General features: G+C 34.7%; 1 protein-coding gene across 1 annotated transcript; it reads right to left on the minus strand.

Annotated features, from left to right (window-relative positions):
• Window positions 1-183: 183 nt before the first annotated feature.
• Window positions 184-27863, minus strand: LOC143063357 (rho-related protein racA-like). The gene is made up of 11 exons (XM_076235466.1): window positions 27732-27863; window positions 20070-20253; window positions 17568-17736; window positions 16971-17104; window positions 16450-16552; window positions 12015-12196; window positions 10457-10628; window positions 7625-7858; window positions 6983-7086; window positions 5375-5614; window positions 184-492 (listed from the first exon to the last, which is right to left on the minus strand). Coding segments are annotated over exons 1-11 (1731 nt in total). The 5' UTR covers window positions 27734-27863; the 3' UTR covers window positions 184-285.

The raw sequence follows: 27863 nt of genomic DNA on the forward strand, positions 1-27863 counted from the left end.
CATGTAGTTTAGAAGTTTTCTAGATAGGAATGTTGCAAACATATATATCAATAGCTTTACCCTTCATTATACAAATTGATTTTTTTCCAGTGAAAAATAAACTGATAAAAATATACCTAAATTTTAATAAGATATAATTAACCTTTTAAGAGGTAGGAAATGAATATATATATATATATATATAAGACATACATAGTCATAAAAAGTTTTTATCATTATGATCAGAATAAAATTCAATTGTAACGTCATATATATAGATTTATAACAATTAAAATTGCACATTATTTATAAAATTGAGCATTTTCTTCGTGGCCTCCGACGCTGGAATCTCTCAAAATCTTGTAAATAGGACAATGGTGGCCAGCGATTTGTTTCAATGTGTTTCTTGGTTTGGTCACCGAGCTGAGAAAACTGTTCCGTGTTTTGAAATTTATCGTAATTTGTTGAAATAGTATGTAAGCACCATCTTGTCAACTGTTCTGCATTGTAAACCTGTGAAAGAAAGAAATATGTAATTTGAGTAACATTAATTAGTTGTTTACTGATTGTACTATATTTTCATAAGTAACTCCAAAAATCAAGGCCTCAAACTCATATTTTAATAACAAAACATGCGCAGAGTCTACGTTATGCACATAGTAACAATGGTTCGTTGTGTCATTGTTAACCCACTATGATAATTATGTCTTGTCAATTAATAAGTTGAATATATGGAAAACAAAACATGTACTACCAAATCTACTTTAAAAACATCCGGTCACAATTAAACAAATAATGTTCATGTAAAATGAGACAAAATTTAATTATTGACAAAAGATAAACACGGAAAATATTAATACATTAGTGATTGTTTTTTTTTTCAAGCCTAACTAATAAAATGTTGCAGTTGCTTAGAAACCGATCATGTGTTAGCATCGGTGTGTCAAGATAAGACAAGGAAGTTATGAAATAGTAACGCACTGAAAGGGATTCGCAACATTCCTAGCAACGGTTCAATAATTGTACAGCCGGCAGTATAGGCTTTCATAAGATTTCAAATTCTACTTCAACCAAAATCTTATTATCAAGGTTAATAAAATGGCGAATGAATAGGTCCCGACTGCAATTAGCCTGGTGTTCTGTAATAGTTATCCCACGAGGACGCGGTTTGTCAATGTAAGATCACCCGATGGCCGCGGAAGCCAGAGGGTAATCTAACACTGACACACCAAGTCCAAGTGGGATAACTATTTTACATCCCAGCTAATTTAGATCATACGAAAAACCATTTACAATTCATAAAATCTAGTTTAGAACGCCACACAACCATTATAATATATTTTATATATTATTGTATAATGAATACCCTTTATGTTCCCCGAACACGATGAGTAGATAAAAAACAATGTCAACTCGCCTCACTGGCCAATCGGCACACACTAGATCGCCACTTTATAAAATAATCGACCCACTCTTGTTTACCGACTCGCCCCACTTTTGAAAAAGTGTAAAATCAAATTAAACAATCAATCTAACAACTTACTTCTTAACGAAAAGGGTTTAAACCCCCAACGAGTAAAGGTCTACCTTGTCGCCCCACTTATAAAAATATCTTGCTTCCTTTAAGTATGTTAAATTACTGATCGATGGTATCCAGTCGTCCTGGTGTAGTGCTATGTGTCGTAGGTTGATATGCTAAAGGTCTTGAGGTCGAATCCTAGCATATACACTGTATTTTTCTACGTAAATTTTAATAGATTGCCTTTTCTGTATAATTAAATATAAGTTTTATAGTGAATTTGACATTCCCGCAAAAATGTTACAGAACAAAGGAAAACAAAGAAACTAAAAAACTCAAACTGAGGGTTATCTGGTAGGGTGATCTGGTGTCCTAAAACCATTCTTCCCCCATGCCAATTTTTCCGGGGGGGGGGGAATCTGGATCGATTCAATATTTCCCCACGGAAAAATTGGCATGATCCAACTTTTCCCCCTCAGCGTTATAAGGGGAAAACGAAGATCAGGCCAATTCTCCCCCCCCCCCCCCCTTTGCGGCATAAGAAGCTAGTTTTTCCCCTTGTAATATAACGTCGGCGACGTCAGTTAGAAATATTTATCCTAATAAAACAATATAAACTTTTTTTTATTAGTTTAGCGATACCAAAGCTTTACGGAGTCGTGTTAGTATACATTTGATATATATTTATATAATAGTATACATGTACATACATTTTATATTTATACACACGAAGTACATGCTGATGTGATGATCACATCCATTCTTTTTCGTGAACCATTGGTATCATTGACTAAATGAATACAATTACTTTAAACACTTCCAGTCAATTAGTAGATTTTCCCGAGGACAGACGTCTATGATGTCTCCAAAGTAATATGGTGAAATGATAATAAGACCACGTTGTAAAAGAATCCATCAAAGGCACGGATAGAGAAAAATACTCCTCGCCCTAGGTAAAGCTTTAATTAAGGAGAAAAAGTCCGATACGAATGACACTTCATCAAACCTTAAGAAGATATGTAAACCCTCTACAACAGACATGGGAGACGTGGAAGTACAGGAACTACCCCCATTAGTGTGAGCTGTACAAGATCTACAAAATATCCTGTCTTCTATAAATGAGCTAAGGGTTGACCACGATCCAGCACTAATGATACAAAAATCCATCTGTGTTGCACTGACGTGGTAGTAAGTAATTAAAGGCCACCGTACGGCCTCCAACAATGAAAACTAGAGGCTCTAAAGAGCCTGTGTCGCTCACCTTGGTCTATGTGAATATTAAACAATGGACACAGATGGATTCATGACAAAATTGTGTTTTGGTGATGGTGATGTGTTTGTAGATCTTACTTTACTAAACATTTTTGCTGCTTACAATTATCTCTATCTATAACAGTACTTTCTGTGGAAAATGTTATTGAAAATCTTCAAATTTTAAGAAAATTGTTAAAAATTGACTATGAAGGGCAATAACTCCTTAGAGGGTCAATTGACTATTTTGGTCATACTGACTTATTTTTAGTTCTTACTTTGCTGTACATTATTGCTGTTTACAGTTTATCTCTATCTATAATAATATTCAAGATAATAACAAAAAAACAGCAAAATTTCCTCAAAATTACCAATTCAGGGGCAGCAACCTAACAACCGATTATCCGATTCATCTGAAAATTCCAGGGCAGATAGAGCGTGACCTGATCAACAATTTTACTTCCTGTCAGATTTGCTCTTAATGCTTTGGTTTTTGAGTTATAAGCCGAAAACTGCATTTTACCCCATGTTCTATTTTTAGCCATGGCGGCCATCTTGGTTTGTTGGACGAGTTACCGGACACATTTTTTTAACTAGATACCCCTTTGATGATTATGGCTAAGTTTGGTTAAATTTGGCCCAGTAGTTTCAGAGGAGAAGATTTTCTAAAAGATTACTAAGATTTACGAAAAATGGTTAAAAATTGACTATAAAGGGCAATAACTCCTAAAGTGGTCAACTCACCATTTTGGTCATGTTGACTTATTTGTAGATCTTTCTTTGCTGAACATTATTGCTGTTTACAGTTTATCTCTATCTATAATAAGGGAGCTACCATTTGATTTTTATGGGGGGGCTAGGATGAAATTTGAAAAAAATAGGCAGGACAGGAGTTTTGAGTAAAAAAAAAAGGCAGGATGAGACACTTGCAAAAAAAAAAAGTCAGGACGACAATTTAGGTAAAAAAAAGTCAGGATAAACTAGAAAAAAAAAGGCAGGACCGAACAGAGTGAAAAATAAAAAGGCAAGACAGAGATTACAGCTAAAAAAAATGCAGGACAACATTTTTCATCCTAGCCCCCCCATAAAAATCAAATGGTAGCTCCCTAATATTCAAGATAATAACCAAAAACAGCAAAATTTCCTTAAAATTACCATTTCTGGGGCAGCAACCCAACAACGGAATGTCCGATTCATCTGAAAATTTCAGGGCAGATAGATCTTGACCTGATGAACAATTTAACCCACGTCAGATTTGCTCTAAATGCTTTGGTTTTTGAGTTATAAGCCAAAAACTGCATTTTACCCCTATGTTCTATTTTTAGCCATGGCGGCCACCTTGGTTGGTTGGGCGGGTCACCGGACACAATTTTTAAACTAGATACCCTAATAATGATTTTGGCCATGTTTGGGCCAGGTGAGCTAAAAATATATAGTCCGCTATTAAATGCCCGACAAAAAGATTTGAAAACAGTTCAAACAAAACTAACAGCCTTATTGATAACAAAATAATTTACGAAAAAAAACTTGACAGACATGAACCATGAACAACAACCACTGTACTGCATGTTCCTGGCTTTGGAATGGGCATTGGCACATACACACTGATGTCATGAATGTGGTAGCCATAAACTCAACTCTCCCCAATGAACCCAACCCAGGACAGCACAACGAAAAAAAAAAGAAGAAAAAAATGTAAAATATCAGTTACAATTGACTTCCCTAAAATGTTGTTACGGTGAAAAGTTATCACTTACATAAAAACAATAGACAAAAATGACCGAAATAAAAGTACTTGCAGTTACTGAAAGCTATTTCAAATGTAGTGAAAATGTAGACGGACTAGTGGACATAGAATGACTGATAAACATGTAAACAGACGGGTGAATATGTAGACAGACTTGCAGTTGAGAATTCAGAAAGACTAGAGGACACAAAGAAAGACATATAAGTTGACACATAGACAGACTGCGAAACCTGTAGACAGACTTGTGTTAATGTAAAAGAACTAAACATTTGTATATATAAACCTATTTTTAACACTGTTCGGTTTAATTTTCAGACGTGAATATTTATACATGTAGGGTTATCAATGATATAGGGGGAAAGATTGGCATGGGATAAAAGTGACTATATGTATACGTATTTTCAAATTTCCGCGGGGGAAGAATGACAATGATCCAAAATTTCCCCGGGGGAAAGACTGGCATGAGCCAATATTTCCCCCGGGGGAAAGACTGGCATGAGACAATATTTTCCCCGGGGGAAAAACTGGCATGGGGGAAGAATGGCTATATAACACCGACTCAGATCACCCCTGTTAGAACAAAGGAGCTGGGATGTAAATTAAGAAATCAATCAATCATAATTCAGATAGTAAAGGAGTTCATCTTGTTCTAGTGTCCTTGAGAGTAATATATACATATATTACAAGACAATTTTAAAATCAAGAAAAAACAATCTTTTTCATTTGTAAAATAATTTGAATGTTTGATTTTACAATGATAAATAACGCACTGGTAATCAAGAGCTCATAAAACAAAGGGGACCTTCAAACGCACAAAGAAACCATCATGCTTCTCGATTAAAATGAGTACATTTCCATGTGATGTTTATGTAATTTACCTGAGCTGTCAATAGAGCATCTATAATATCCTGTACAGCATAATCACTGGAAGATTTGGTCAGTTTATCTAGCATGTTTATAATATAAATTTCACAATAGTTTACGAGTTTTAATACTCCATATTTATCTGCAATAAGCAACAGTTCCGTACAATTGACATCATGAATCGGAGCGTGGTCTGCATAAAGGAATTCCAAGAGAGCAAGAAAACTATCTAGATGAGTGTCGGGCAGCTGTATCTGTAACATAAATCAATCGTTTTCACCTTAAAATACTGTGGATTCATTCATTTTAGTGTGTACTTAATTTTCGTGAATTGAGGAAAAATGAAATTATTTTGGTGGGTAATTCTTTTCGTTGTTTTAGCATTGTATGTTTACTGTAGTGCGTTTTTGTTTTGAAATGCTTTGTTGGTTTAAAACAAATAAATCTTAATTCATTTATATTCGTTGTTGTGCGTTGTAGTTTGTATCTATTTTGGTTAGTCCTATCTTTACTCGTCATTAACTTGACATCCCGGACCGACGTCTAGGTGAGCGTCGTACAAGATTAGCCAGGACCCCAGGCTATACTCGGCATATGCTTCCAAGTGAAGTTTAAGAATTGATATACATCCTACATGAGTAACGCTGATAGCGACACCTAACAAAATGACTCTCCATCTAGTAATAGACATTCGGCCCTATGATATGGAGTTAAATGAAGATTGTATGTCGTAGAGTTGTCACATCATACAAATAGAATCATTTTCACAACAGCGTGGACTACTTCAAACCTGTTGTTGTTAATACTACTGAATATTTTGCCTTTATCTTCTTTGTCATCGGCTATCGATAACAAGGAGAGCCGTGGTTAGCGCTTCGGACTACAGTAATAAAGATCGGACTACTGACACAAAGGTTCCTGGTTCGATACCTGCTCCGGGGAGAAAGTTTCTGGGACTGAATTTTCGGCTCTCCCTCAACACCATTTGCTAGAATGGTCTTGAGAAACGATGATAGTCCGTCGGAATGGGACGATAAATGGCTGACCCGTGTTAAGTGAGAGCCACATCTCTTGCTCGTAAAAGACACCCTTGTAGTTTTCGAAAAAGAGAAGGCTAGTGCCGCTTTAAGGCAGCACTCGCACCCGCAAAGTGGAGAGGGATTAATATAACTTGCAATAACTTGTTTCCCCATCCACTATAAATAAATATGTTTGAACTATCGATAACATTTATTTTACGCTCACTCAGTGTCATAAGCCTTCCAATTGGGATTTAAATAGAATAAAAGAGTAAAGTACATGTACGTGAACAAGAAGAATAAAAAAAGAAAATGAAGTATTCAACATTTAAATCAACACACACTAGTTCTCTGCTAGTTATTCATATTATTTGAATTAGGCGTTTTGAACTTTGGCGACCTCATATGTCTATAACACGTACGACATGACATGTGGTTGTTACAGACGAACGTTCATCTGATCTGATCCAGTCAATTGTTAACCTGAGCGCACAAAAAAATGGTCTTGTCCACGATGTTATGAAAATGATTCTATACAACACGAGAAAAATCCGAAAAAAAAACCGGTATGGTAAAATCTATAATATTGAATAAGCTCATTACCTCTGTTGACTCGAAGTTTTCATTTTCAGATTCCATTGATAACATATCTGCAAATACTGGACATCTGCAATACAATACTACTGTACTGGCATAGATATGTTCGCCTAAAATTAGAACATAATGGTTTTATTCATTACAAAGTTTTGTTTAACTATGGTTGTGTGTGTGTCTTATTGATTGCAGTTATTTTATTACCAGAATTTTTACACGTTGCAGGTTTCTTATTTACCAACGAGACTTAATTGAATTTTCTTATATCTGTATTTTGCTATTAAATGTAAGATAAAGATTGAGTATCTCGCGCAATGATGGTTCTTTGTCTACCTCAAACAAATTTTAATGAAGCTAAATGTTTTGATATTTATTTTATATTAATACATTTGCAATAATAAGTTGTTCCTCCAATCACAGAACGGAATATGTCAGTGAAATTAAAATTATCTGATATAATATATTAAATAAACTCATCATAGATATCAGGATTGAAATTTTATATTTGCGCCAGGTGCTTGTTTCGTCTTCAAAAGTCTCTTAGATACGCTCGAATCCAACTTCAAGGCAAAGATCGAAGCAATCAATTAAACGTGGGACTTCGGGAAAGTCCGGAAAACCGACAACCTTGCTACGGAAGTTGATACTAACCTTCTACTTCAAATTTAATATCACAGTCAGTTGTTTGATTAAAATATAATTCCTTCATCTTTTTACCAGTTTCCCTGTTCAAGTATTCGGCTATACTTTCATTCAAAAACTCTTCGTCATTTTCAATATTGACACAAATATCATTTAAGTATGGTAGTTTGAATGTGTCCGCTGCTCTCCGTAATTCTGTTAATTTTTCTGTTTTGTTTGTCGCTTGAATGGTACCGGGATCACCTAAAATATAGATGACTTCTGTTTGAAGTACGTCCAACTTGTAATAATTTTAATTTGAAATATGGCAGGTTTTTTTTTTATACAAAACAGTTCTGGTCTATACGATATGCTACGAATAAGACAAGGAATGAAATGTTTTGTTTGTTTTTGTTTCAATCAATTCAAACGTAGCATAAAGAAACAATATTTCGCTATAAGCAATCAAGCTTGTTCAATTTCGTCGAACTAAGCTTTTAAGAACATCGCTTATGCATTATCAGCTAGAAATTTAATAATTCTTCTCAATCCTTGCTCATGCAACCATAAATTTGACCTTTAGCGAAGATAGGTGGCGCATGTGTTGGAAATATTTTCACCTTTTTCAGTCATTAAAAGGGGGGTAACAACATTAAAATTTAAAGAAATTAAGGAAAAATAACATAAGTAACCATTTCGATGACTGAGTCTGGCCCCAAAATAATTATTATACAAGGAAAACGACGATTTACAAATAACTTTAATATAAAACATACAAGAGGCTGTCAGAGCGACAGCAAACCGGATTTATCAATATTTATTCGTGTCCTTGCATTTTTTCAATATCACAAGAACCATACCTGATGCACGGTTAAAGTGAAAATCATCAATATCAAACTTTTGATCTCCATTTTGTCATCAGTAACAACATATTAAAATTTGAAAAGCTTTGGTAGAATGGTTCATGAGTAAATGCAACAACATGACTGGTAACACAATTTTTCAATCTTTCAAGAACCATAACTCCAGAACCGTAAAAGTCAAAATCGTTATTATTAAACTTGACCTTCGTTTTGTTGTCAGTAACAACATATTACAATTTTAAAAGCTTTCGTTGAACGGTTCATGAGTTAATGCACGAACAAGACTCGAAACCCCATTTTTCAATCTTTCAAGAACCATAACTCCAGAACCGTAAAAGTCAAAATCGTCATTATTGATCTTGACCTCCATTTTGTTACCAGTAACAACATATCAAAATTTTAAAAGCTTTGGTTGAATGGTTCACGAGTTAATGCACGGACAGGACTGGAGTCGCCATTTTTCAATCTTTCAAGAACCATAACTCCAGAACCGTAAAAGTCGAAATCGTCATTTTTGAACTTGACCTCCATTTTGTTGTCAGTAACAACATATTAAAATTTTAAAAGCTTTGGTTGAACAGTTCATGAGTTAATGCACGGACAACATTTGCTTGCCACCCGCCCGCCGTACATCCCCAAATCAATAACCGACATTTTTATCACAAAAATCCGGTTAAAAATCAAACAGACATAAAACAAAAGTTCTCCTTTGACTTTTTGTTCTTTTGCTATTCTGCTTTAAGGAGTTGAAATTATGTTGACATGTACATAATAAACTATAATAAATGGAGGATGTGTCCATGAACACAGATGATGGCCCTGCTTACATATCATAGAAAGGGAAAAATGGGAAAAACTGAAGAATATTATTCAAAGTGCTTGTAAGCATCGAAGGGTAAAGATTGTTTTAATTTTTTCATCGACCATTGCATTGTATAAAAGCATTGGCTGAAGTTGATTCAACTACAGTTACGGACAAAGGAAGAAAACTCCTATTCTAACAATTACTTTTTAAAACTATATCATTGATATTTTTAGAACAGATATTAGATTCCTGCACCTTCAACAAGTTATGTAATTTTCTTGACAAGTTTGACATTATTTTGTGACTTGAAAATCTTGATCTATGTTTTGTGGTGATAAACTATGTGTATAACTTTTACAACATTTGGTTGAGGCTAACTTAAGTTAGATATTAGAAAATAAAAAATCAGTTTTTTTTCCATTTGTAAAGGGGCATAACTCTAGAATAGTTAAAGCGATACCACCGAAAATTCAAACTTGGTCCGTATTTTGTGATAATAAGCATTGTGTGTAAGTTTCATATCATTTGCTTGATGCAAACTAAAGATAGAGAACGGAAACGAAAAAATCAGCCCTTTTCCCAAAATTAAAACTTGATCTGTTTTCTGTGATAATTTACACTTTGTATAAGTTTCCTTACGTTAAGTTGAAGGCAACTTTAGTTAGAGAACGGAAACGTAAGATTCTGCTATTTTCTCATTTGTAAAGAGCATACATAACTCTAGAGCGGTTTGAGTGACACCACCAAAATTAAATCTTGCTTTTGTTATACTATATTTATGTTTATCGTGTTATATGACCATTGGCAGTATTGGAAGTTACAATTTACCTTGAGTGATAATTATGTTTAAATAGATTTTGAAAGTACTAGCAAAATGATAATGCAAAGTAACGAATCGATGCAATGTTAATAGTTTCTTTTTGCCTTTTTGTAATTTGAATATACGTTTTAGTATGCTAATATATAATTTATGATAGAATTGCGATGAAAAATCATTAAAAGTACATGATTTCGACTAATCAGAAAACATACATTTCGCTTTCTCGTTTTAATTTTAAGAAACGTATTTGCTGAAATTCCAGATGTTAACCGTGGCCTTCTTCGACGTTCAACGAATTTTCGAGCTAAATAACACATATATATATATATGCATTACTCACATGTATAAATAACTCACATGTATTAATAACTCACCCGTATACAAAAATGTTAGCAACTGCTTAAATGCTACAGCTTCAAACATATGATTGATCTCAATTGTAATTATATTTCTACCATCATTGTTCTTGGTGCAGAATATTGTATCTATACCCTCTACTTTATCAGACATCGTACCTTCCGTTGTTCCGACCGAACCAGAATATTTCTTTAAAAAATGAAAATGAACAAAGATAATCTTGAACATGTTCTTATTTTATACGAAACCTCAATAAGATAACAAATTCGAATTTATTTAAGGAATGACTGTAATATTTTTTCTGTCTATGAAAAAATAACATAAAAAATTTGGTGCACACTGAATAACGCGCGTAGCGGGTTATTTAACAGTGTGCACCACATTTAAGAGATAACTGTATTGTATTTGAAGCTTTAAGGACGTCCATCGGTAGTTTTACTGTCGCAAATTTAGTTTACCTGGCGACGCGGAGCGGAGACAGGTAAACGGGTATTTGCGACAGTAAAACTACCGATGGACGTCCGCAAAGCTTCAAATACAATACAGTTATCTCTATTCTAATGCAAAACAAGTTCATAATTAAATTTCAATCATTATTTCAGTGTAAAATCTTTATTAAAGAAAATTCCGCGAAAAGATGTTATCTTCTTCGGTCCCTACACTAGGTGACGTCATAGGTATGCTTCCGGCGTCAAACATAAACACCGGGCGTTTTCTGGCTTCTGTGCCGCTTCAAAATGTAATAAAATTTGATAAAAAGAAAATTTGTAGGCGCAACAAGTGAGTTTTTTGTTTATTATTGTAGAAATAACATGTCAACACATTCCGAAATTCAAAATGTCGGCTTCCTTAGTTACAGACAAGGAGATAGAGAATTTTACGCTTGTTGTCATCCAATCAGAACAATTGTTACAAAATAATTGCATTAGAATTTTTGTTATTTCGAATCGACAGAAAAAATATTACAGTCATTTCATATAATTTAATTCTAAATTCTATTTAAACCGTAGAAAACCACGAAAAACGTTGATGACGTCACGGTCACATGACTAAATTATGTCTATGGGCTGATAACAAAATAACGTCAGCCAATCAGAAGACGCGTTACATCCAAAATTAAATTATATAACTATATTGTGTAGTTTTAAGTACATATACGTAACAGTATAATATATCAACCATAATAGTTTCACAATAGGAAATCATTCACATTTATCTATACCAAGTTTAAATAAAGCTTATAGCTCCGGTGTCGTCAAATCATATACAACTGTCGTCCTGTTCTAGTGATAATCTATTCTCTTTAGACACTTTATCTTTCGCATATTATCCGATTCAGACGACATTGAAACCGTTTTCTGTGTGGTTTAACGTAACTGATTAGATTTCCATTTGGTCAATATATATTTTTGAAACTAATTTCCAAATACATTTTACCTTTAAATATGTTCCTAAGTTTTTGTTTGTGTTTTCGGGTCATTTACCTAATAAATACATTCAATTTCAAAAATTAAAATGTGTACCTAGGTTATAAACACATACAATGTAAATAGCGTCAGCGTTTTGCGCACTTACCTGATTTCTGATTATCCCACAAAATAATTCTGACGCCGAGGAAAGGACTATACTATGAGCTTTACATTCGTGTCGTCCTCCGTCAAGCAGAAACATAACATCTGAATATTTAGGATTGTTAAACATCTGTAGCCAGTCCTCAGCAAAAGTCGATTTTTCCCAAACAAATGTTGGTGGTTTTTCTAAAGAGAAAACTTTTTTTCGTTATATCACTTTACTTCGAATGCAATTAATTGTATTATCTAGCTATGTCGGTGTTTCTTATGAATCAAACTGTTAACCAAATATATCGTTTAAATTTAGTTGACCCAAACTAAAATAAATAAAATAAATGAACTGGGTGATTGATTATCTTTACCGATGAGAATAACAAGTATACCATCTAAACTAAATACATGAATTTTGGATAGAAAAGTACCGTGACACGTCTTATAGCAATGTGAATTCACACTCAGCAAAACAGTCATAATCGGGAATAAGTCACGTTCGGTAATTAAAAGATCAGACGACGCAATGACAAATGACAGTTTATCATAGATTTTCGTGTGAAGTCGTCCTTCTGTGTCTATATTGGGGAAAAGATCAAGGTATGAAGCAGTCCTTCTAATATCAGTGGTATCCTTAATTTCAAGTTCACTGGGATATACGAGATGTAATTATTAGCTGAAATATATGTTATTCAATATATTTAAATATATCGGAAAGTAAAATTAAAGAATTTCGTAAGGCCAGTAGGAGTGCACAATTAGTACCCATTGGAATACCGACTGTCTATTGAAATATAAATCCTCCAAACTCAACAAATATATTGTCGATCAAAATGTCCAGCATTTTGATAATATCATCTTTAGTATATTTTCTGGTAGATTCAGTGTGGTTCTTTAAAAATATGAATTATTGTAACCCTAAACAAAAAATTTGTATCTACGATTCCCATTTTTATAGAAAACTAGAGGCTCTTAAGAGCCGTTGTTGCTCACCTTGGTCTATGTGCATATTAAACAAAAGACAGGTGGATTCATGACAAAATTGTGTTTTGGTGATGGTGATATGTTTGTAGATCTTATGTTACTGAACATTCTTGCTTCTTACAATTATCACTATTTGTAATGAACGTGACCCATTAGTTTCAGAGGAGAAGATTTTGTAAAAATTTACAAAAATTTACAAAATTATCAAAAATGATCAAAAATTGACTATAAAGAGCAATAACTCCTTACGGGGTCAACTGACCATTTTGGTCATGTTGACTTATTTGTGGATCTTACTTTGCTGAACATTATTGCTGTTTACAGTTTATCTCTATCTATAATAATATTCAAGATAATAACCAAAAACCGCAAAATTTCCTTAAAAATTACCAAATTCAGGGGCAGCAACCCAACAGTCGAATGTCGGAATCATCTGAAAATTGCAGGGCAGATAGATGTTGACTTGAAAACAATTTTACCCCATGTCTGGTTTGCTCTTAATGCTTTGGTGTCAGAGTTATAAGCCAAAATCTACATTTTACCCCTATGTTCTAGTTTTAGCCATGGTGGCCATCTTGGTTGGTTGGCTGGGTCACTGCACACATTTTTTAAACTAGTTACCTCAATGATAATTGTGGCCAAGTATGGTTATATTTAGCCCAGTAGTTTTAGAAGAGAAGAATTTTATAAAAGATTACAAAATTTTACGAAAAATTGGTAAAAAATGACTATTAAGGACAATAACTCTTTAAGGGGTCAACTGATCATTTTGGTCATGTTCACTTATTTATAGATCTAACTTTGTTGAACATTATTGCTGTAAACAGTTTATCTCTATCTATAATAATATTCAAGATAATAGCCAAAAAACCGCAAAATTTACTTAAAATTACCAATTAAGGGGCAGCAACCCAACAACCGGTTGTCTGATTAGTCTGAAAATTTCAGGGCAGATAGATCTTGACCCGATAAACAATTTTACTTCTGTTAGATTTGCTCTTCAAGCTTTGGTTTCAGAGTTAAAAGCCAAAATCTACATTTTACTCTTATGTTCTATTTTTAGCCATGGCGGCCATCTTGGTTGGTTGGCCGAGTCACCGGACACATTTTTTAAACTAGATACCCCAATGATTATTGTGGCCAAGTTTGGTTAAATTTGGCCTAGCAGTTTCAGAGGAGAAGATTTTTGTAAAAGTTAACGACGACGGACGACGAAGGACGACGACGCCGGACGCAGGACGCAAAGTGATGAGAAAAGCTCACTTGGCCCTTTGGGCCAGGTCTGGGAACAGTATATGTAACGTTAATATATATGTTCCTGGCCAGGTGAGCTAAAAAACTATGTTTAATGAAATGGTGAAGTCGAACTGAGCATGGGGAATATTAGGGTAAAGCGTAGGATGTTTGTCGAACAGTTTGATGACCTAGCTATGTATCGTTCTTTATATGGAGTTTTGTAAAGTTTTGGTATCCAGTATAATGACGGTAAATTTTCTTTGATGTTGATACCAAAAGAAAGAAGGACAAATTTGTGATTTTGTAAAATTTCGTCCTTGATAAATGATGTTAAAGAATATGAAGGATAATACCAGTAGTTCTAGTTATTCCAAGCTCTGCTGGGAGACATTGCAAATAACGGTTTTTACATACGAAGACAATATTATTGGAGGTTGTATCTGCTGGAACAACGACATGTTTGTCAAGCAAAGAGGATAAAGCATCCACAACATCTGGATTCTAAAAGGGTTAGTAACTCTTGTGATCATAGTACATCGTAGTTTTTGAATGCGCTTCTGAATGCATGATCGAATAGCTTTGATCCATTCAGACAGAGTGTCCAGTTCTTGTTCGTCTGTATCCATCAGTAACCTGAAGTTCTTTTTCCAGTTGATGGGCTGGGGAATTCTATATTTTGGTCCATTGGCTAACAACTCTCTTAGTTGTTCATTGGCAACGAAGCCAAGGTCACCAGTAATAACATGACCAGCTGGACTAATGTTTTGCGACGATGCACAGGAGATTTCCGGAGGCTTGGATTTTACATCTTTGAGGTAAAAAGCCTCTAAAACCCTCTTGTGGTTGAAAATCTTGGATGCAATAAATCAATTCAAACGAGAAAAAAAGCAACAGCCAGATTTATTACAAAATAACAAAGGAAAAACAGGTATATGAGAAACAACAAACGATAACCACTTAGTTCAAACTCCGGACTGGAGACATGTACATAATGCAGCGTATGGCGGGGATTAGAACGCTGTAGGCGCCCTACCCTCCCCTCCCCTAACACAGGAAAGTGATGTATATGCATTATAGTTCTTCTGTATTTGGAGCTACATTATTAGGCTTATGGTTTTGTAAAATATGGTTCTTGAAAATAATGATGTTTTTGTTCCAGGCGGATAACCCTGGCCTCACAACTTTTTTGAACTTTTGGTCCTCGGCGATCTTCAACTTTGTAGTTGTTATGGCTTTCAAACTTTTTACATCTGAGCATAGTTTTGTGTGGACGTAGCACACGTCTGGCGTATAAAAACATTTTGTTACCTGTTACCTTTTGATGGCTATTATTCGTTTGTTTCTCTGTCCTATATTTTCTTCCATTTATTTATTGTAGCCCTGTCGTGTAATGTTGTCATTTTAATGTTATAATTAACACTTCCATTAAAGCAGGAGGTTTGGCATGCCACAAAACCAGGTTCAACCCACCATTTTTTCATGAAATGCCCTGTACCAAGTCAGGAAAATGGCCATTGTTACATTATAGTTCGTTTCTGTGTGTGTTACATTTCGGTGTTGTGTCGGTGTTGTGTAGTAGTTCTCTTATATACGTTTCCCTCCGTTTTAGTTTGTAACCCGGATTTGTTTTTTCTCTATCGATTTATGAATTTTGAACAGCAGTATACTACTGTTGCCTTTATTGATTAAGATGTATGTTCAAATGTTGATGCATTTAGTTCATTTATGTTCGACTTCAGATGCATCCAGATTTATGTTCGACTTTTAATGCATTCAGATGTTTGTTGAACTTTTAATGCATTCGGATTTATGTTCGACTTTTGATGCATGTTCGACTGTTTAAGCATTCAGATTTATGTTCGACTTTTAATGATTTTAATGCATTCAGATTTATGTTCGACTTACATTCAAATTTATGTTCGACTTTTAATGCATTCAGCCGCACGTGGATGATGCGCTCGATTCCAATTTTAACTGACTTGGATTGTCAGTTTTCCTACCGAAGGTCGGTGGTTCTGTCCGGGGACTGATTTTTCCACAAATAAAAACTAATAATCGCGATATAGCATAATAGTGCTGAAAGTGGCATTCAACACCAATCAATTAATCAATCTATTAATGCATTCAGTTCTGCATCTTCTATCACTCTCAAATTCGGATGAAAATTCTTGAAGGTATTTAAGAATTCTTAAAATTTTATCATATTTATGTTTTAAATATAAGATTACCTTTAATGGGTTTGACAGGAGGGATCATCTCCTTAGGGGTTCTATGGTAGAGTTTTTGTTTTCCCTTCCGTGGCAATCTGCTGTAGTCTAGACCAATACGCATCTATATTGTAAATAAACATTACTTATTTTTATTGATTGATTGATTGCTTTGAACGGGAATTAACATGCATAGTTAGACGATAAAATGTTAATGAGATATGAATACACACCACTTCTTTCTGTAACCACACGCAGTCTGTGATACTTTAATATGGTCTCTTTTTTTTAAATTACTCAAATGTTTTGAGCATTCGTCATACATATCCCATATTTCTAGCCGTATTAAGAAGAAATAAAATTGAGATTAGTTATTTTTCACTTAAACAAGACGGGAGATATACTGAAAGTATGACAAACATTACAACCATCCACAAACACTGACGAAGGCAATATTTTCCTTACCGCTGTAAGCATGGTATATAAGGGAGAGGAGTAGAATGAGTGTCTAACAATGTAACCAGTTATACTAAATTACATACAGCTTTGTCAAAGCACGTTTGCAGCCCATGTCCCTTCACTGAACTGGTTTCAAAATAATGCAGTCCTAAAGCATTTGCAGACCTTTCTGTTTGGTCTTTATCAACACAGGAGTTCGGTTCTGATATCCGAAGATCTACAAAAATTCAGTGAATTAAATCAAAGTTTGCGAGGATATCACCAACCCAACCTGCTATTACATGAATCATTATTGGTAGCGTAGATTTTTTTTTTAAAACAGCTTTTTATAAAATACTTAAAGAATTGAAGCACCAACGCTATTCCCGCCATTGGCAAACATAACCTTCGTGTGATTATGTAACTTTTTGTTTTTATCAATATTTTGTTTTTCGATGTTTTCTAATTTCATTATACATGTATTTGTGTTTGAATGTTTCTGATTTGAGCACCACTGATGAATCTTGTGAAGACAAAAAGCGCGGTTGGTGTTAACAAATTATAAGGCTTAGCAAGCTTGTATCTTTGATGATTTACCTTTTAATTAATTACCAGGTATATATTAATTTTTTCACAATATACGGGTACTTGAGGAATAGTTTGTACACATTAGTGTTTTAATATCATCATACATACATTACCTGATTTACAGCCTACAAGTATTCGAGGAATGGTAGGTGTATGGTTATCAAGATCAGGTATATATTTTTCTTTTACACTGAGAAGTGTGGACTCATTACCAATGTCAAAACATAGCAGGACAATATCTCTCCCATAGTAGCTTAAAGGTCGGAGTCGATCGTAGTCCTCCTGAAATAAACCAACCGATTTGTTTGATTGATAAAAGAGAAAGAGGAAAGGAAGAGAAACAATTACCCAAATCCAGATCATTTGTGTTCTGTACTGGGAAATGTGATATTCATTTGTTCAATGTAAGCTAAAATATATGCAAATTATCGTGGTAGCTCAAAGAATTGAAATAAATTGCTTCGCCGAGCGCAGCTGGATACGACCGCAGAGGTCCAACACTGAAAAAATATTTTACCCCCCCCCCTTTTTTTTATTGTGTACAATACACTAAGCTGTTAAGAATTGCCCCCTAAAAAAAAACCTCCCCAATTTTTTTTACCCCTACCAAACCCTTCTTTTGGCAAAAAAAAATATTTGAAGAAATTTTCTATTAATTTTTGAAATTTAAAGAAAAATTATCCCCCCACAATTTTTCCCCCTTTAAATAAAACCCAATTCTTTCTTTCAAGATATGGTCAAAATCTCAATTTGAAATTCCAATGGAGTTTGCAACCATAATTACCCATTTAATAATTTGAAAGCAGTGTAAGGGAGGTAATCCAAATTTTACTTAAAAGTAAATGTCCATTTACCAGGACACCCTTGTTTTCCCATTTTTTTTTATCCTATTTCCTAAACGGTTAGAGCCATAACCCCAAAGCCAATCATAACCATCCCTTTCTGGTATGGAACCTTGTGGTATAATTTCAGAGAGATCCATACACCGTTCCATAAAATATTGCCTGGAAACTAGAAAAATGCTTATTTGGGACCCAACTGTTAGTACTGCAAACCCTAGAATCAATCCCAACCTTCCTTTTGTGGTTATTAAGATAATGTTTTTTTTCATAGATTTCTATTCACTAATACTCAAATTATTGTCCGGAAACCAAGTGTCTTCGGACGACGACGACGACGACAACAACCTGATAGCAATATACGACTTAAAAACTGTTGCGGTCGTATAAAAAGCATTTTTAAATTAACTTATAGGATAGAAAAGTAATATATATATATATATATATATATATATATATATATATATATATATATATATATATATATATAAGGAAATCGATGAAAGAATAACAAATGGGTCCACCATTAAATTGATGTTACATGTATTCATGAGACACTTACGAGATCTCATTTTCCCGTAGTAAAACAATATGTTTGTGATTTCTTTCCCTTAACTATACAAAGTACAACTGATTATCCACTGCGTAATGCCAATGACTTTATAGTCCCATTTGTATACTCTCTTTAAAAAAATCATTATTTATTCCTCCGTCTATTGGAAAATGGAGCAAACCTGATATATCTATCCGTACACTTGATACATTATCGAAGTCCAATTGCTCTGTGTTGAATAGAACATACGAAGTTAAGACTGTAACGTACAGTATTCATGTATTGTCTGGGGAAATTGAAAGTAATTTGGACACAACTGCTATGTTCATCTTCCTTTCTTAATAACGACCTTTTTTTTTAATTAAATATAATACAGAGTCCATATTATGCCTGTTGTTTTCTATTTTTTTGGTTGTTCCAAAATAAGTCTACTTTTTTATAGAAGTTAATTATTGTACTCACTTTCAATTTGAATTAAATAACCAGTTTAACCCTAGACAATTTTAGCCTTTAACAGTTTTTTTAAACTCATCAATTTTAACTCCTTCTGCATTATTCTTAAAGCTCCAGATTTATCTTATCAGGTCTACCATCTCAAACATATGAAAATGTGACAATACTTACACCGCCGCCTGTGTCCCATTACATTAAATGTAACCGTACTTACACCGCCGCCTGTGTCCCATTACATTAATTGTAACAATACTTACACCGCCGCCTGTGTCCCATTACATTAAATGTAACCATACTTACACCGCCGCCTGTGTCCCATTACATTAAATGTAACCATACTTACACCGCCGTATGTGTCCCATTACATTCAATGTAACCATACTTACACCGCCGCTTGTGTCCTATTACATTAAATGTAACCATACTTACACCGCCGCCTGTGTTCCATTACATTAAATTTAACCATACCTACACCACCGCCTGAGTTCATTACATAAAATGTAACCATACTTTCACCGCCGCCTGTGTCCCATTACATTAAATGCAACCATACTTACACCACCGCCTGTGTCCCATTACATTAAATGTAACCATACTTACACCGCCGTATGTGTCCCTTTATATTTAATGTAACCATACGTACACTGCCGCCGGTGTCCCATGTCATTCAATGTAATCATACGTACGCCGCCGCATGTGTCCCATTAAATTAACTGTAACATACTTACACCGCCGCCTGTGTCCCATTACATTAACTGTAACATACTTACACCGCCGCCTGTGTCCATTAATGTTAGGTTAATATTATGTCCTTCTACTGTTTTAATGATCGATTCAAGATCTGCTACAGATGGAATATACGGGTGGGGAAAGGATCCGGTACCATATGTAACGAGAAGTGAGGTTTTTCCAACACCGCCATCGCCTACAACCAATATTTGAACTACATCTGACCTGAAAATTTATAAAAAATGTAGTAAAATAGGATTTTAAGTTTGCAGTATAAGTACTATAAGAATATTTTTGTTTTGTTTGACCCGACAGTGTAGTCAACAACTGACCCCATAAACTGGAAGCGACCACGCTACAGCGAGACGATCGAGGTGGTTTTATTCTTTACCAACAAGATTTTTTCTTGTTTTGGCCTTTCCAATTGAAGTAGCTATCAGAAACTATAAATTAACAATTGTTTTAATCTGGGGAGTAAAAATGTTTGTCTTTTAAATGGTGAACCACTGAAAACATACTATGATACCTGATCATATACACCCGTCTTATTTTATTTATCATCTTTTAACGTTTCCGATGATATCTAGAACTAAAATTCCATCTTTTAATAGCTTAACAATAATGTCCGTACACTGTTTCATTGATAAATTCTCACGTAGATATCTACTTTCAATTGGAGATATAGTACCGTACCTTGCGGTAAGGTTTCCACATACATGTATTAAAAATTTTATTTTACAATATACATTGAAAAGTTTACAAACTAAAACCGAGAGAAACCCATCAACTGACCAATATGACAACGGATATATTTTAATTGTTGTAACCACACCGCCGTCCCTTTCTCCCCGAGTTTGACATACTGATTTAAACTTAGTGCCGAGATTATACTTACATAATCGACACGACGGGTGCCACATGTTGAGCAGGATCTGCATTACCTTCCAGATCCGCTGAGATCATCCCCAGTTTTTAAAGGGGTAAGTGTTAATCAGGCTTTTCTATGTTGTGTTTTGTTTTGTAGCAACATCCCAGCGGCACCAGCATATGGAGTATGTGTCTCAATTGATACTTACTCTAGAGCTAGCTCAAAGTACGTTGATTTTGTTGAACGAGGAATACTGCTTTCTCAAAAGTTGCTAAGACAGGGCTATGAATCAATCAAATTATGGTCATCACTAAAGAAATTTTACGGATGCCATCATGAGCTGATTGGCCATTATGACAAAAGTGTGTCAGAAATCATATCTGATATTCTTCCTCAGTCATAATAACCTTCCATCATTACCGAACTGAACAAAGAAACAACACGACGGGTGCCGTATACGGAAATGCTTACCCTTCAGGAGCACCTGATTTTACACCCGGTTTTTAGTGGAGTTCGTGTTGTTTCTTAATTATTATTTATAACTGTTGATGTAAATGTACTTTGGTTTTGATTGTTATTGTCTTCCTTTGTCATGTAACATTTTGGCGGGAATGTCAAATCCACTATAAAACTTATAATTAATCATACGGAAAAGACTATCTATCAAAATCTGCGTAGATAAATCCAGTGTAAATGCTTGGATTCGAACTCAAGACCTTTAGCATATCAACCCACGACACATACCACTACATCAGGACGACTGTATACCAACTTTCGGTAATTCAACATACTTAAAAGAAGCAAGATATTATAAAGTGGGGCGAGTTGGCAGACCTTTATTCAGTGGGCTTTAAACCCATTTTGTTAATAAGTGAGTTGCCAGATTGATTGTTCAATTTGATTTTAGCCTCTTTCAAAGTGGAGCGAGTCGGTAAACAAGAGTGGGGCGATTTATTATAAATTGGCGATCTAGTGTGGGGCCGATTGGCCGGTGGGGCGAGTTGACATCGTTTTACATCTACTCATCGTGTTCGGGGTCATAAAGTAATATATAAAGTATTTTATAATGGTTGTGTGGCGTTTTAAACTAGATTTTATGAATTGTAAATGGGTTTTCGTCTAATATAAAACAGCTGGGATGTAAAATAGTTATCCAATTCGGACTTGGTGTGCCTCCGGCCATTGGGGTGATCTTTGACCGACACTTATCATGAGTAGACAAAGTTTTTTTAGGACATTCTCGCCATGCTAGTTCTACAGTCTGTTTTCATGCTTGTGTATATATATTTGTAATTGTGTACATGCATTTGTATCTATTGAATATTGTTCTATATGCATTGATAGTTATATGAATTATTCATTTAAATGTGTGAAGGCCTTTTGTGAGATTAACAATTGTATGATTAGTGATTGACCTCGGGTCTTTCGATTTGAGTTCGCGGACATATGACCTTGAAATTGAGGTCAAGGTTGAAGGTTGACGGTCAAGGTCATATTCTAAATTTAGAACGTTGCTTGTAATCTATATTCAAAAGAAACTGTAACAAACAATGATGTGATGTGTTTTCCAAAAAACTGTTTACAATAAGGCGCAACTGCAACCCATTTGAGTAAAAGTGTTTTGGTTAACCCTTGTAGGAGTTTTGTCCCCTTATGTATTTGAAATCAGTATTTCTTCACAACCATACAATTGATTGACCTGGGGTCTTTTGATTTGAGATCACTGACCTATGACCTCAAAATTGAGGTCAAGGTCCAAGGACAATTTGACGTTCTAGATTTTGACCTTTGCTAAAAAAACTTTCAGGTTCATTATTAAGTCTTCTGCACAATCATATTAATCTTATTTCTTATATATATCAGTTTGATTTAGCACATAACATCAACAAGGAGTGACATTTTCTAACATCGTTTTCTAAATTTCATTCTTATTATCGAGGTGGAAAGACCTTCAATTGTTCTCTGAAGAATTGGGTTTTAATTATTATTATTATTATTATTATTACACACCAAGTCCGAATGGGATAACTATTACGTAAACTGTCGGTAAAATTCGAATATACGAATATTCTTGTAACTTAAGATCTAAAACAATGAAAACATGGCTATCGTGATCTGAAAAACATACACATCGAATCGTGAGGATTACCATACCACTTGTAGATAGTGTCGATTTTAGTTCTTCTCTCTTCCCATGAATAGCTTTTGTGTTAGAAAAATAAAGTTTTTATAGTGGGAACGAATACTATAAAGAAACTAATAAAAGCTAGCATCAACTTCCTCTGGTTAAATTGATCGTTAGTTAGAAGATTTTGTCCGTCTCTTTTGACATATATAACTCCTGAAGTGTTTAAATATCCTCAGCTTTCAATATTTTCAGCTTGGTGAAGATAAATCAGTAAGTTGATAAAAGTGCTTCGGACTCAACAAACTTATAAAACGCTGTTTTCATTTAGAAAGTCATCCGTCTGTGTTAATTTCGAAAAAGATTTTTAAAGATAGAAGGCAGACCTGTTATTTGGCAGTATCCTTAATTTCAGTTTCACTGGGATATACATGATATATAAGATGCACCCAGATTCACCGGAATATATTAGATGCACCCACACTTGTAAATGAATACTATTGAACAACAGGACACCAACAATATATCTAAATATATAATAAGAGATCTCGAGAAGGAACTTTTTAAACTTTTTTTTTTTTGGAGGTTGAGTAAGAATTCTGCTTCATACGACTATGTATTACTAAACAACTCATGAAGACCATTACACCAGAAACACCTAATGAATTACCGACTGTGTAAACAAAAAGTAAAATCACAAAAATACTGAACTTGAGGAAAATCAATTCGAAAAGTCCATAATAACCATGATAACATGGCAAAATCAAATAACAAAACACATCAAAAACGAACGGACAAGAACTGTCATATGATGGAGACCATTACACCAGAAGTACCTAATGAATTACCGACTGTTTGATGACATATCAATCCGACAACAGATCTGTAATTAGTACTTTGTCAGTGACATTGTTGGCTTTTTTCAAAACTACCTCTACCCTTTTTTATTGGGAAATTTATTATTAACCATGAATTTGACTGGATCTTCGATTTGCAGACCCCCTTTCAAGAGGAAAACGCTCATATGAAATAAGACCCCTCATTGTCAGTGATGATACATAAATAGACCCTCAAATCTGCACTTATAGTCATTTTAGGCATGAAAAAATGTTTAAACATGTTAAATGGGTGTTTTTCAGTTGTATTCACGCACAATTACTACTGTGACTGCCCTGTATGGGAAAAAAGTTGTCTTCTAGTATAATTTTAAGCCATTTTTATTTCAAATTGGGACTCTTCCCCCAGGGAAAAGGCCTTTATTCTCCAATAATTTAAGGCAAACAATATCACTGAATCCTAATTGAAATCAGAACTTGGGAGCAGATTAAAGACCTCCTATTTATAATCAGAACTTGGTTGTATATTAAAGACCTCCTTGTTGTAATCAGAACTTGGGAGCAGATTAAAGACCTCCTAGTTATAATCAGAACTTGGGGGCAGATTAAAGACCTCCTTGTTGTAATCAGAATTTGGGAGCAGATTAAAAACAATCCTAGTTGTAATCAGAACTTTGGTGGCAGATTAAAGACCTCCTTGTAATCAGAACTTAAGTGTCAGATTATAGACCTCCTTGTTGTAATAAGAACTTGGAACAGATTAAAGACCTTCTTGTTGTAATCAGAACTTAAGTGTCAGATTATAGACCTCCTTGTTGTAATAAGAACTTGGAACAGATTAAAGACCTTCTTGTTGTAATTCAGAACTTGAGGGCAGATTAAAGACCTCCTAATTGTAATCAGAACTACGGGCAGATTAAAGACCTTCTTGTTCTAATCAGAACTTGAGGGCAGATTAAAGACCTCCTTGTTGTAATCTCAATTTGGGGGCAGATTAAAACAATCCTAGTTGTAATCAGAATTTGGGAGCAGATTAAAAACAATCCTTGTTGTAATCAGAACTTTGGTGGCAGATTAAAGACCTCCTTGTTGTAATCAGAACTTAAGTGTCAGATTATAGACCTCCTTGTTGTAATAAGAACTTGGAACAGATTAAAGACCTTCTTGTTGTAATCAGAACTTAAGTGGCAGATTAAAGGCCTCCTTGTTGTAATCAGAACTTAAGTGTCAGATTATAGACCTCCTTGTTGTAATAAGAACTTGGAACAGATTAAAGACCTTCTTGTTGTAATCAGAACTTGAGGGCAGATTAAAGACCTCCTAATTGTAATCAGAACTACGGGCAGATTAAAGACCTTCTTGTTGTAATCAGAACTTGAGGGCAGATTAAAGACCTCCTTGTTGTAATCCGAATTTGGGGGCATATTAAAACAATCCTAGTTGTAATCAGAACTTGGGAGCAGATTAAAGACCTCCTAGTTGTTATCAGAACTTGGGTGGCAGTTTAAAGACCTCATTGTTGTAATCAGAATTTGTGGCAGATTAAAGATCTCCATGTTGTAATCAGAATTTGGGGGCAGATTGAAGACCTCCTTGTTGTAATCAGAACTTGGGACAGATTAAAGACCTTCTTGTTGTAATCAGAACTTGGGAGCAGATTGAAGACCTCCTTGTTGTAATCAGAACTTGGGACAGATTAAAGACCTTCATGTTGTAATCAGAATTTAGGGGCAAATTAAAAACAATCCTAGTTGTAATCAGAACTTTGGTGGCAGATTAAAGACCTCCTTGTTGTAATCACAACTTAGGGGCAGATTAAAGACCTTCTTGTTGTAATCAGAACTTGGGAGCAGATTAAAGACCTCCTTGTTGTAATCAGAACTTGGGACAGATTAAAGACCTTCATGTTGTAATCAGAACTTGGGAGCAGATTAAAGACCTCCTTGTTGTTATCAGAACTTGGGTGGCAGCTTAAAGACCTCATTGTTGTAATCAGAATTTATGGCAGATTAAAGACCTCCGTGTTGTAATCAGAACTTGGGGCAGATTAAAGACCTCCTTGTTGTAATCAGAACTTGAGTGGCAGATTAAAGACCTCCTTGTTGTAATCAGAACTTGGGGCAGATTAAAGACCTCCTTGTTGTAATCAGAACTTGGGTGGCAGATTAAAGACCTCATTGTTGTAATCAGAATTTGTGGCAGATTAAAAACCTTCTTGTTGTAATCAGAACTTGGGTGGCAGATTAAAGACCTCATTGTTGTAATCAGAATTTGTGGCAGATTAAAGACCTCCGTGTTGTAATCAAAACTTGGGGCAGATTAAAGACCTCCTTGTTGTAATCAGAACTTGAGTGGCAGATTAAAGACCTCCTTGTTGTAATCAGAACTTGGGTGGCAGATTAAAGACCTCATTGTTGTAATCAGAATTTGTGGCAGATTAAAGACCTCCGTGTTGTAATCAGAACTTGGGTGGCAGATTAAAGACCTCATTGTTGTAATCAGAATTTGTGGCAGATTAAAGACCTCCGTGTTGTAATCAGAACTTGGGTGGCAGATTAAAGACCTCATTGTTGTAATCAGAATTTGGGGCAGATTAAAGACCTCCTAGTTGTTATCAGTACTTGGGAGCAGATTAAAAACAATCCTCGTTGTAATCAGAACTTTGGTGGCAGATTAAAGACCTCCTTGTAGTAATCTGAACTTAAGTGTCAGATTATAGACCTCCTTGTTGTTATCAGAACTTGGGACAGATTAAAGACCTTCTTTGTTGTAATCAGAACTTGAAGGCAGATTAAAGACCTTGTAATTGTAATCAGAACTACGGGCAGATTAAAGACCTCCTTGTTGTAATCAGAATTTGGGGGCAGATTAAAACAATCCTAGTTGTAATCAGAACTTGGGAGCAGATTAAAGACCTCCTAGTTGTTATCAGAACTTGGGTGGCAGTTTAAAGACCGCATTGTTGTAATCAGAATTTGTGACAGATTAAAGACCTCCATGTTGTAATCAGAATTTGGGAGCACATTGAAGACCTCCTAGTTGTAATCAGAACTTGGGAGCAGATTGAAGACCTTCTTGTTGTAATCAGAACTACGGGCAGATTAAAGACCTCATTGTTGTAATCAGAATTTGTGGCAGATTGAAGACCTCCTTGTTGTAATCGGAACTTGAGTGGCAGATTAAAGACCTCCTTGTTGTAATCAGAACTTGGGTGGCAGATTGAAGACCTCCTTGTTGTAATCGGAACTTGAGTGGCAGATTAAAGACCTCCTTGTTGTAATCAGAACTTGGGTGGCAGATTGAAGACCTCCTTGTTGTAATCAGAACTTTGGTGGCAGATTAAAAACACTCCTCGCTGTAATCACAACTTAGGGGCAGATTAGAATACTTAATCTAAAATATTATCAAGGTTATAAATTAATACTATGTCTCTGTATATAATGTTTATGAATAAACATTATTTCTATAAATAAAGAGATATCAAGCCTCGTACGAACATAATGTCAATCTAATTAAAATAAATTCAATTAGATTGAACATAATGTGAAACAAAGGTCCAGGGGCGGATCCTGGGGGTTCCATCCCCTTTTTTGGACGATCAATGCATTTGAATTTATACTTCAGTGTCACTGTGTAGTTGTTGAATTACATGACTCTACCTGTGTACATAACATAACTGGTCATTTGAAAATTATTTAAAAATTTTAACTAAAAAATTATATGTCCAGCAGATCAATTTACTATATATATTATTGTAGTTATATGAATAACGAATAACGACGAAAGATAATAAACAAAAAATAAAATGATTGTTTAGTATTGTCTATTTTATAAATTATAAATAAAGCAAGCAATAAAACAAAAAAATACATACATTTCAGAACATTCCACTTATCGTACAATTTACACACATACGTGTTTTGTTTTTGTACATGGTTCGTGTGTATTGATCGTATAATCGTGATATAAATAGAATTCGTAATAACATTATTCTACTTTGGGGGAA

Source organism: Mytilus galloprovincialis, chromosome 2 (assembly GCF_965363235.1).
Source record: "Mytilus galloprovincialis chromosome 2, xbMytGall1.hap1.1, whole genome shotgun sequence".
Taxonomy (NCBI): domain Eukaryota; kingdom Metazoa; phylum Mollusca; class Bivalvia; order Mytilida; family Mytilidae; genus Mytilus; species Mytilus galloprovincialis.